The sequence below is a fragment of the Pieris napi genome, chromosome 21, assembly GCF_905475465.1.
Source record: "Pieris napi chromosome 21, ilPieNapi1.2, whole genome shotgun sequence".
In the NCBI taxonomy this organism is placed as follows: Eukaryota; Metazoa; Arthropoda; class Insecta; order Lepidoptera; family Pieridae; genus Pieris; species Pieris napi.
Genome location: NC_062254.1, coordinates 2,892,374 through 2,902,665, shown reverse-complemented (window position 1 = coordinate 2,902,665; position 10,292 = coordinate 2,892,374). Strand labels below are relative to the sequence as shown.

At 35.5% G+C, this 10,292-nt stretch overlaps 1 protein-coding gene across 1 annotated transcript; it reads right to left on the bottom strand.

The window, feature by feature from the left end:
• Positions 1-1,165: 1,165 nt before the first annotated feature.
• LOC125060542 (facilitated trehalose transporter Tret1-like) lies at positions 1,166-10,224 on the bottom strand. Its single transcript, XM_047665504.1, has 9 exons — positions 9,832-10,224; positions 8,888-9,046; positions 7,938-8,077; positions 6,689-6,921; positions 6,019-6,157; positions 4,506-4,632; positions 2,686-2,849; positions 2,107-2,245; positions 1,166-1,645 (listed from the first exon to the last, which is right to left on the bottom strand). Exons 1-9 carry the CDS (start codon positions 10,028-10,030, stop codon positions 1,371-1,373), a joined length of 1,575 nt encoding a protein of 524 aa, XP_047521460.1. The 5' UTR covers positions 10,031-10,224; the 3' UTR covers positions 1,166-1,370.
• Positions 10,225-10,292: the final 68 nt, after the last annotated feature.

Here is a 10,292-nt window from a genome sequence, read left to right as displayed (position 1 = left end):
TAAAGCGGTTGTAGCGCTACTGATTTTTTTAATGTATAAATTATTATGTCAAGTACTGTCAATATGTCAAATGGAAGAGACTAGCTGCCCACGACATAGGGATTCCTATTGTGGGCTAGTAGCCTTTTTTTTTACTAAACATCCTTTTTTATTATCTCACATTCTAGACGAACCTAAAGAGATACTACTTTTACCACTTGTAAGCCAACTGAGTGGTTGATTGATCTTAACTCAGCAAAAACACTTGAATAGCGCTTTGGCACGTTGTCATTATATTATTTCTAAAAGCAGATAATAGATGTCGCTTGGTCTTACATTAAGTGGATCAATCTACTTGCGCTGGTGTTGACTTCCAACTTGTTTCTCTGAAGTCTTAATATCCGTAGAGCTTGTAGCCTTAAATGATAATCGGGGTTATCAACGAAATGAGGCAGACACATATTAGTATTATGTAATGTTTTATATCAAGGCCACTCTTTTTATTACAACTATAATTAATTATGGTTAGGGGCCTCATAGCCTAGCGGTCTTATTAAGTGGCAGCTAGGTGAGGGGTACCGGGTTCGATTCCCGGTTCGAGGGCAAGTTTTAATTTAATTTAAATTTGTTCTCGGCCTTTGGGAGGGTTGTGCGGTACCGGGTGAGTGCTTAAATCGTACATGGAGGACACGGTCGAATTTCTAAGGCAAGCACGAATTATAAAAACCTTATACTTGACGCTGGCTAATGCACAAACCGTGCCAGAGCCATAAAAAAAATGGTTTTCAGAATCGAACCCAAGTCAGATTAAAGAGAAATTGTATGTTAATAAAACTATCGCAATACATTTCTGCATATTTATTAATTACATCATTAAAGTTATATAATATTAAATCTTATATTTATTTACAACACCTCGTCATCTTAATTAGATGTCAGAATATTTCAAATGTTCTATCTCGCTCCATCACAGTGTTAATACAGTTTCAGAAAGAGAAAAATGATTTACAACCCAGTTATATAAAGAAAGGGGCGCAGACACACTACTGCCTCTGTTTAATAGGTCTAGTAGTTTCGTTTGTGCCCTAAACAATGTTATTCCTCCGAGAACAGAACTAAGCACCTAAATATGAATCGATTTTAATGATCCGGAACATTAAAACTATTCGGCCTAGTTACAATATGAAATAGCAAGCCTACTGCGAAACATAAACTTAGATGATTGCCTCTGGCTGTCATTCGCACAGCAAATTACTCTGTAAATTCCATCAGCAATAAAAAATCCTGACTTCAATGCTGATTGTTCCGGCGCTGGTACTTGGAACTATACGGTACGAAGTCAACCAACTTGGAATTATGTGGTAAGCATAGTAACACATTTAATTATCTTGCTATTTATCTTTATCAGCGTTATCTTTTGTTTCATCTTCATTACTCCCTTTTTTGGAAATAGATCCCCTCTTCATATGTAATGATTTATCTTTAAACCTGTCCAGTCGTATTAAAGACCTGCTCGGACTACCAAGACCAACTCCTCTTATGTACATCTCAGAACGAATGAGACGTTGTGAGGTTAGAGTCGGACGGAGATCGTTGTAGTATTCTTCTATCTCTTGTAAGGTCAGTCCCTTTGTTTCAGGCAAGTAGAAATAAAGGTAAATGCAACCTGCAAAAATGTAATGTCAAATTGTTAAGCAATACGGTTTGCTAAGTATTGATTATTACAAAGTAGTGTAAATATTTTTAAGACGCTTTTAAGGCTCTTTTAGTAACAAAAATCAGTGGCGCTAGAACCATTGGCCTTTAGATGTGTGATGTTTTTCGAGATTGTTTGTTTTTTGAATGAGCAAGAAGGTTATCAGCCTGCCTATTTCTTGCCGTCGACTTTTTGGGTCTTAGGTCTCATGATGTTTTCCTTCACCGTACGAATAAGTGATAAATGCGCACAGAGAAATATCTATAGGTTTCGGAGTTATTGCTTATTAAAGTTTATTTCAAAATTCCCACTAGATTTTTTAATAAATACTAATAAAATTGTTACATAATCTTCATACAGAAACTAACTTTGACTAATATCGGTATTGCTGCGTCAGACAAATTTTAATATTTTTTTGTATTCTTACATACCCAATAATGAACAAACTCCAAAAGTCATAATGGTGTACGGATAGCCAAGCGCATCTCGTACGTACGGATACGTCTTGTTTGCGCCAAATATCATAAAGTTCAGTATCGACATAGATATTCCGCCGAGAATACCTCGTACCTGAAAATCAAAAAATTAATACTTGTTACGAAGAACCACAAATTTTTAAGATTTTTTAAATTAACGCGTAATTAAAAATGTTTCCACATTTTAGGGTTTATTGGTTAATTTTATTCTTAAGTATAATATTATTCTAATGAATGGAATGGTCCATAAAATCGGACAGTAAAAATTTAAGCAATTTTTATTCTATCGTTAAATAAATTTCTTTTGTATTTATGTAATAGTAAACAATTTTTTTCTAGACTATGCATAATATAAAATCGTGGTCTTGGAAAACTTGACGTAGCAGTCTCCACGACGATACGACAACTGAAAAGCACTGGAAACTTCGAGAAAAATTTAATAACTTCTTCCAATATTTTTCTTTTTATTTAATAATCTCTTTTGTAACCTAATAATAATAGCTATCGCTTTTTGATGAGATAATGAAAAATTACCTGTAATGGATAGAGTTCAAACATGATGAGAACTGGTAGCGTGTAATGTCCCAAAGACCCAAAGATAATATATAAAATATACCCGATTTGAGGGAATACTGTTGGGTATTCCTTGTATTGAATGGTAAGGCCTAGCGCGAGGCAAACGATGCCTACACCTAAACCTAAAAAAATACAAGCGTTATACGTTTCGTAACGTAATTCCGGATCAGTTTTACATAATGTCTCTTTCATCTTAAAAGCAAATGAAGCAAGTGGCTTCAAAACTTTATATATTCACTTGCAATCTTTAACAACATCTTCTCAACCGGTCCTATGCTGAAACGGAAAGTATTCTTATTGTACAACAATAGTTTAATTATAAAGTTAGTGTTATGTAGATATTATTGTCAAGTATCTACTATTAATTTATGAAATGCAAGAGACTACCTGCTCACGATATAGGGAATGATAGTGTGGGGCTAGTGCCTTTCTTTTCAACTGAACCTTTTTTTTATTATATAAACTTTATTTTCTTTATTAAAAGCTCGTAAAAGTAACTGCTACGAGCCAAAGCTGTAAATTTTGCTCACTCAGGCTTTCTTAGTTTTATAAGCGTGGCGATTTCTTAAATCGTCGATGTTACGCCTCGAGAGTGTAGCTTTCTTCAACTGTTACATTGAAGTCATTCGTTTCATAGCAATTAACTAAAACATGGGAGTTACGCCCCGAGAGTATAGCCAGACATAGGCACTCTCTTCGACTGATACATTCCATTCATCCGTTACATAGCAATTAACATTTCATTATTTCGCTTATATTCTATTGTTGTACGCGAGTGGTTAATATAGAGTAAAACTAAAACCCTCTATTATTCAAGTACCCTGATGACCCAGGAACCGTACAGTAACTATGTTACTAGGAATCAGGCCTTTGAAGTAATTTTTATGTTTATCATATTAAATCAAATCATCAATATATTAATTTACAATAACCGCTGATGACCTCACTATGAAACCATAGAGTGTCAACGGTCTAGTCGATTTTGCGGTTGTCTGCTGTTTATTCGAGGCTGATTTGCCGAATTATAAAATTTGAAATGAGAGTGAAAATGTATACAATATTATAATCGTATTGGCATAGTCTGTAAGGATAATGTATGTATTTCTGTAATAAATAAAAAAATGTGTGCGTGTACTAGGTGTACCACGTAAGAAGTGAAACTTCTTTATGACCTTATTTTTCGAAAAATAATCTACTATATGCGACTTTACAGAAATTGGTTAAATAAAGTTAAATTAGATAAAGTTTAACAAAAGGCTTTTATTATCATAGACATGAATACAAATACAATTATTTCATTTTAACTTATTACTGTACTACTATGTAGTACTAAGATTATTACAGAATTTCATTAATTGTAATATAAATATTAGTACCTACTATCATTGATATCGTTATTATATATTTTTGTTACTAATGGCTTCGAATCTCTTCGGATCAACCGTGGTAGGGACAAGAAAAAGATGGCGCGTAACCGAAAAATGTGACAAATGTGTGTAATTTTTTTTCCAACGCCGATAAAGAAGTTTGACTTCAAAAAGCAACATGGCGCGTAACCTGCTACAAAATTTCTCCCATACGTCGATAAAGAAGTTTCACTTCAAAAGATGGCGCGTAACGGAAAAATGTGACGCGTAACGAAAAAATGTTACACTAAAATTTTTTCCAACCCTAAAGAAGTTTCACTTCAATAAATAAATAAATAAGTTGTTTCCTCTATTGTCTAGTTTATGGTCGTATCGAACTGTTGCGAGTTTAAAATGGTTTATAGAAGTTACCTGATACAAGTGCAAGTGGCCTTCTGCCCGTTCTGAAGATAAGTGCAGACGCAGCGATTCCAGAGAAAAGCCTAGTCAGACCCAGCATTACGTTTCCCGCATGCGGATCAACCGATGATTTTGAGTTCTATAAACGGTTTTCATATACACACTCACACATGCACTCAGGCGTGTTGATAATAGTTGAAAAATCAAAATCAAAAATAAAAGATGTAATTAAATTATATAAATATATTTTAAGGAATTTATAAGTTTGTTATGGAAGAGCTGGGAACCCTGACACAGGTATTTTTTACTTAAAAGGGTTCCCAAATCTTACACATTGTAATGCTTTGTTTATGTACCTACTTATAATGAATAAAAACCTATTTTTTTACACTAATGTTTTTTGCCACTTAATGTAAATAAATATTTCCGGCTGAACACAGTAAACTTCGTGTGAAGTGAACATGCTACAAACTCGCGGGGATCAAGTGAAGCAAGTTGCTGACTGATCTTAGGCCGGCTCCACACGTTGGCCCCAATATTGGCCCCAAAGCTATTCGTCCAACGTGTGGATCTAGAAAATGGCATTGGTCCCAACGTTGGGGCGAGTGTTGGTAGTTGGCCGGCTCGTGTCGGTTTCATCAAAGGAATCTGCGCCAACGCTCGCGATCTGTCCACACGTTGGCGCTTTGCTCAGTTCTGTTACAACACGCAGCGAGTGCGTACGTCGAGCGAGAATGGCTTCCTCATCCACAAAATCGCCACTGGCATGGACAAATGAAAAAGTAATAGAATTTATTGAACTTTATCAAGGACATCCAATAATAAGGGACGCAACTCGAAAGGATCATAAAAATAATTTCTCAGTAACAAATGTAAATGTGCACTCATCATTACTATAAACGCGCTCAGAGCAGTTTCGATTTCTGTATCGGACATCTTCACATTGGCCCTGACGGGACAGAACTAGTTTATTAGCCAACGTGTGTACGCCTCACCGAGTTTGCAGTCCAACGTTGGTACGAGCGTTGGGACCCACATGTGGAGCCGGCGTTATAGTTGCTTTGATGACTATCCTGATGCGTTTTGTGTTTCCAGTGATATTAAATAACTATTGATAAAAAAATATGAGTAGTATTGGCCTAGTGGCTTCAGCGTGCGATTCTCATCCCTGAGGTCGTAGGTTCGAGCCCCGGCTGTGTACTGTGGACTCTCATTCTACGTGCGCATTTAACATTCGCTCGAACGGTGAAGGAAAACATCGTGAGAAAACCGGCTTGCCTTAGACCCAAAAAGTCGACGATAATTTTTTATTACATTAAAAAATTATCCTGAAACAGATACATAAATCTGAGGCCTAGACCTAAAAAGGTTGTAACGAAATTGATTTATTTTATTTAGTGATAAAAAATGATAACACAGAAACATGAACAGGCCAACAACAAATACATTGTTTCAAAGCAACATGAACCCAGGAACTCCAGGTTATTTACGAACGTCAACTCTGCCATGTATACAAAAATAATACCTGTAATAACTCGACAGCCCACATGATTAAAATCGTGACACCTGACAGTTGAGTAATGAGGATGTATATCATCACAATCCAGAATGGTTTGCAGGACGATTTGCGGAATAAAGCTGCAAACTGCTCTCCCAAAGTTAGCCTGAAATAACTATAGACGTTATTCGTATAAATAAATGAATACTACAAATATTAAATAAGAAAAGTTACAGTGTAAGCCAACCCTTAGACCGTGTGTTAGAACTACGGCTACTTAAACTTTTCTAGTTCATTCCAGAACAAGATTAAAGGTATTCTACGCACTGAATCATTTTATTAATTTATTTACACTTCGTTGCATTACAATATCAAAATTTAACATAATTAAATGTAAAGGAGGGCAACTGGCGGCCTTATCGCTTTTGAGCGATCTGTTCCAGGCAACCACTGTGAGAAAAGAATAAAAGTGTATTAAATTAAATAAGGTAGGCAAGAAGTGCAAAAATACATAGTAATTAAGAAAAAAAATAAACTAAACAGGAACAAAAAACAAACTAAACTATTAAAGGATACATGAAAAATAAAAAGTAAAAAGTGCATATGAATCATAATAATTTAATTTACGATTTATTACACTTTTTATGCTATACGAATTCATACTAATATTATAGATCTAAGACAATAAAAAACTTACTTTTTTATATTATTGTCTATTTTAAAATCCATTAATTCTTCCATTTCCCATTCAATGTTATGTTTGTTGGATCGAAACCTTCTCAACGATTTTTCTGCGTCATCCATCGTTGCCTTTTCAAGTAAAAAGTATGGCGTTTCGGGGAGAAAGAAGTTCAGAAAACATAGAAATAATCCGTAAGAGCCTGCGATGTGGCATAAGGTTTCCCAATGAAATACAGCACCTAAGCCAGCCTGATAAAAAGAGATGATGATTACCATCTTTATTATTATTTACCAAACACAAAATATTCCTTCCACGCTAAAGGCGTGTCAATTGAATATTGATAGACAAATATATATTTTAAAGTTTATTTATTTATAAGAACACTCCTGCCCTAACAGGCGACCTTAAATTGACAAGAGTGCACTATAGTGAATAAAATTTACAGACGTAAAAAAAAAATATACGAAATTAAGGAAAAATTAAAATTAGGAAAACCAAAATTACATAATAAAAATACAAGGAATTAACAAACTAGGCACTAACAAATAATACAATTTTTGACAGTTCATAAGACCCTATGTAATTCGTTAACTAAATTAATACACCGAAGTTAGGCACTTTATAGCCTAGTATAAATTTGTTTCATAGGTTAAAAGAATATATTGAATTCGCTACAGCTATTGGTAGGTCCGGCGCCGGTTTCGGCTGTCTGGCAAAGGGGGCGTCCATAAATTACGTGAGGTGTTTAAGGGGGGGAGGGTCGAGTAAAATCTCATTTAATCTTACGTTGGAGAGAGGGTCTCGGCAAATATCACGTAATTTTTTTTCTGATTGAAAAAAAAAATTAGGAAAACGGTTGACCCTAAAGGCCATCTCTGCAACTTCCCGCTAACACCATACCTAAACGCTCAACATTTCACTTATTTTGTTTTAGTCGTAAATAAAAGCACCAAGCAATTTTTTCTTCTTTTTACAACAACAATCCAACGCGTAGACGACGAATTACGTAAGAAACCCACATTTTGAAAAATCTCACGTGAGATTGGGGGTTGGGGGAGGGGGTTGAATAAAATCTCACGACATCTCACCAGGGGGGGGGTGGGAGTCACAGAAAATCTAAAAAACACCTCACGTAATTTATGGACTCCCCCAAAGCAATAATTATTACTTGTAGAGATTACGACTCGGTTTGTTGATATAAAACCCGGGCGTAGGAAGCCTAAAGCGTGTTAGGATCTTCATTTGTTCTTGAGCTATTTATTACCTGAACGGTGATCCCAATGGACATGGCAACATTTGGAAAGGAACCAATAACGCCACGCATATTGGGCAAAGAGATTTCAGTCAGGTAAACTCGGGGTACACTCATCGCCATACCGACGCCTATACCCGTGATTATCCTACCTAAAAAATTCAATTGTCTATTATAACTAGTCTGGCCATAAATACTGTTACATATTTTTTTTTCTTTTTTTAAACATTTTGATTTTGCGCCATATTTTTTTTGTGTTCATTATCACTATAGAATATGGAATATGTGTTAAAGAAAATAAGATTGCAGTGCGTAAATCCATAGATTCGTGGCCAAACAGATTAAAGGCCTGTATAAAAGCCAAAGTTTCCCATTTCGAATAGAATTTTTTATTTTTTTCTGAGACTTTAATAAATATGTAGGTATACATTTTCATAAAATTACATTACTTCATTTAAAAAATAATCATTTTTATTTGTAACAGAACTTATGGCTGGACTAGGTAGTTACCTAGAATATAGTGAGTGTATTAAGTGGCACATTAGACATAGCATATTCTAGTATAGGAGATAAGGTACGCGTTAGTAATCTTTTAAATAAAGTCTGTTAACAGCAGATCAGCGATCTGCGCTTGCGTGTGTGATCTAAGTTCCGGTTTCCTCACGATGTTTTCCTTTACCGATGCAAGGCTGATTTCGTAAGTAGAAGAATATTAGATATATTATATATAGAAATATAATATATATATTAATGCAGAGCCCTGCGATTCTGTATTTCACTTTTCGAAAAGGGGGGAGCTTGTAGTTTATTGTTTACCAGAATGCCAAATCATAAAATGACTGCTTCACGACTGATTTGAGAGCGACCGCCGATGCGAAAACCGCTGTGTGAGTTCGAAAAGTGAGTTACACAATTTCTACATTATCTAAATTGGTAAAAAGACGTTCTTTTTGACAAAATACCTATAATAATATCCTTGGCCTGTTTTGCAAAGCCCGTATAAAACCAGCCTATACTGAGTGGTAGAGGGCTGAAAATCAACAATGGCCGGCGGCCTAGTCTATCCATAAAATAGCCACACGTGACGCACCCGATGGGAGACACCAGTGTAAGAACACTTGCTGCAACATAATACTATTAATAATTATATATAATATTAATAATATTTCTTATTGAATCAACTGTCTAATGATTCCACTGATGGGAAGTAGGTCTCCAATGCCTTCATTACCGCCAAGTGGACAGTTGGATACCTTGCGATGTTTTTCTTTACAGTAAGTACTAGTGTTTCTTCGAAGTATCGTATAGTAGTTCGTATTCGCTACAATGAAGAACTTAAAACATCCTAGACGACGCCAACATCGTCCAATTCATAAAGTGCAACAGGCTCAAGTGGTTGGGACAGAACTCCAAGGTCCTTACTGAACTCACAACCCGGTGGCAAGAGAAAACCCGGTAGACCGAGGCTGCGTTGGTGGGATGGAGTTGTCAAGGACCTCGTAACAATAGGGGTTCGCAATTGGTCGCGGGAAGCACTGGATAGATTGAAGGCCTACAAGGAGCTGTATAGCCATTGATAACGAAGAACCAGTATACAGTCAAATTCATTAGTTCATAATTGGTTGGCATAGTAGAAATTATAAACGTTGTTTCTAATGGGTAGTCTTATGGGAGTATAAATTCCTGATATATTTCGGTTCTTTGATAAAGTGAGTTATAAATCCAATACATCATCAATGCGAAACGGTTCACATGTTACCTTAAGGAGTTATATGGAGAGTGACCGGCTTTATAGATAATATAGGACAGTCGAGTCGTAAGAATTACTTCACGTATATACACAACATATTAATTGTAATACACAAACATTTCAATTTGTATTAGTCTTGTTTGCGTTAAAACTAACCAATCCAGGATTCCTCACTGATGCTTATCATAATATTGGACTCTGGCGACTTTAGTTGTGGTATTGCCACCGCTGGGAAACTGAATGCCAGACCAATCATAACAACAGATAAGTTCACCCACACTCCATAGCCGAATTGGATTAAAGAAGTCTTCGTAAAGAAACCAGGGTCGGGATAGGTACATGGATGCAAAGACATTATGCCATAGTTATTATTAATTAATTATACCATTTTATATAAATGCACGATAGTACAAATTATATTTATATGTAATGTTTGCGCAATTGACAACATCAATTTCTCAGAATTGTTTTCCAGAGAGTAGAATCAATCAATCGTGATCTGTTTCTATTTTGATGTTAGATTTTTCTCTATGTTCGTTTTTGCTTCGCGCGTTTAGATACAGATAGTCGTGTAGATTTGGCGAGCAAAAACATTGTGACATATACTTTTATAACAC

What these genes read in the sequence shown, in the direction of transcription:
- LOC125060542 (XM_047665504.1), bottom strand. Translation starts at nt 10,030, where the DNA reads ATGTCTTTGCATCCATGTACCTATCCCGACCCTGGTTTCTTTACGAAG. An exon ending in CAGTGAGGAATCCTGGATTG is followed by an intron (nt 9,047 to 9,831) that starts GTTAGTTTTAAC and finishes ATTATGTTGCAG; the next exon opens with CAAGTGTTCTTACACTGGTG. An exon ending in TGGAGTTTGTTCATTATTGG is followed by an intron (nt 1,646 to 2,106) that starts GTATGTAAGAAT and finishes ACATTTTTGCAG; the next exon opens with GTTGCATTTACCTTTATTTC.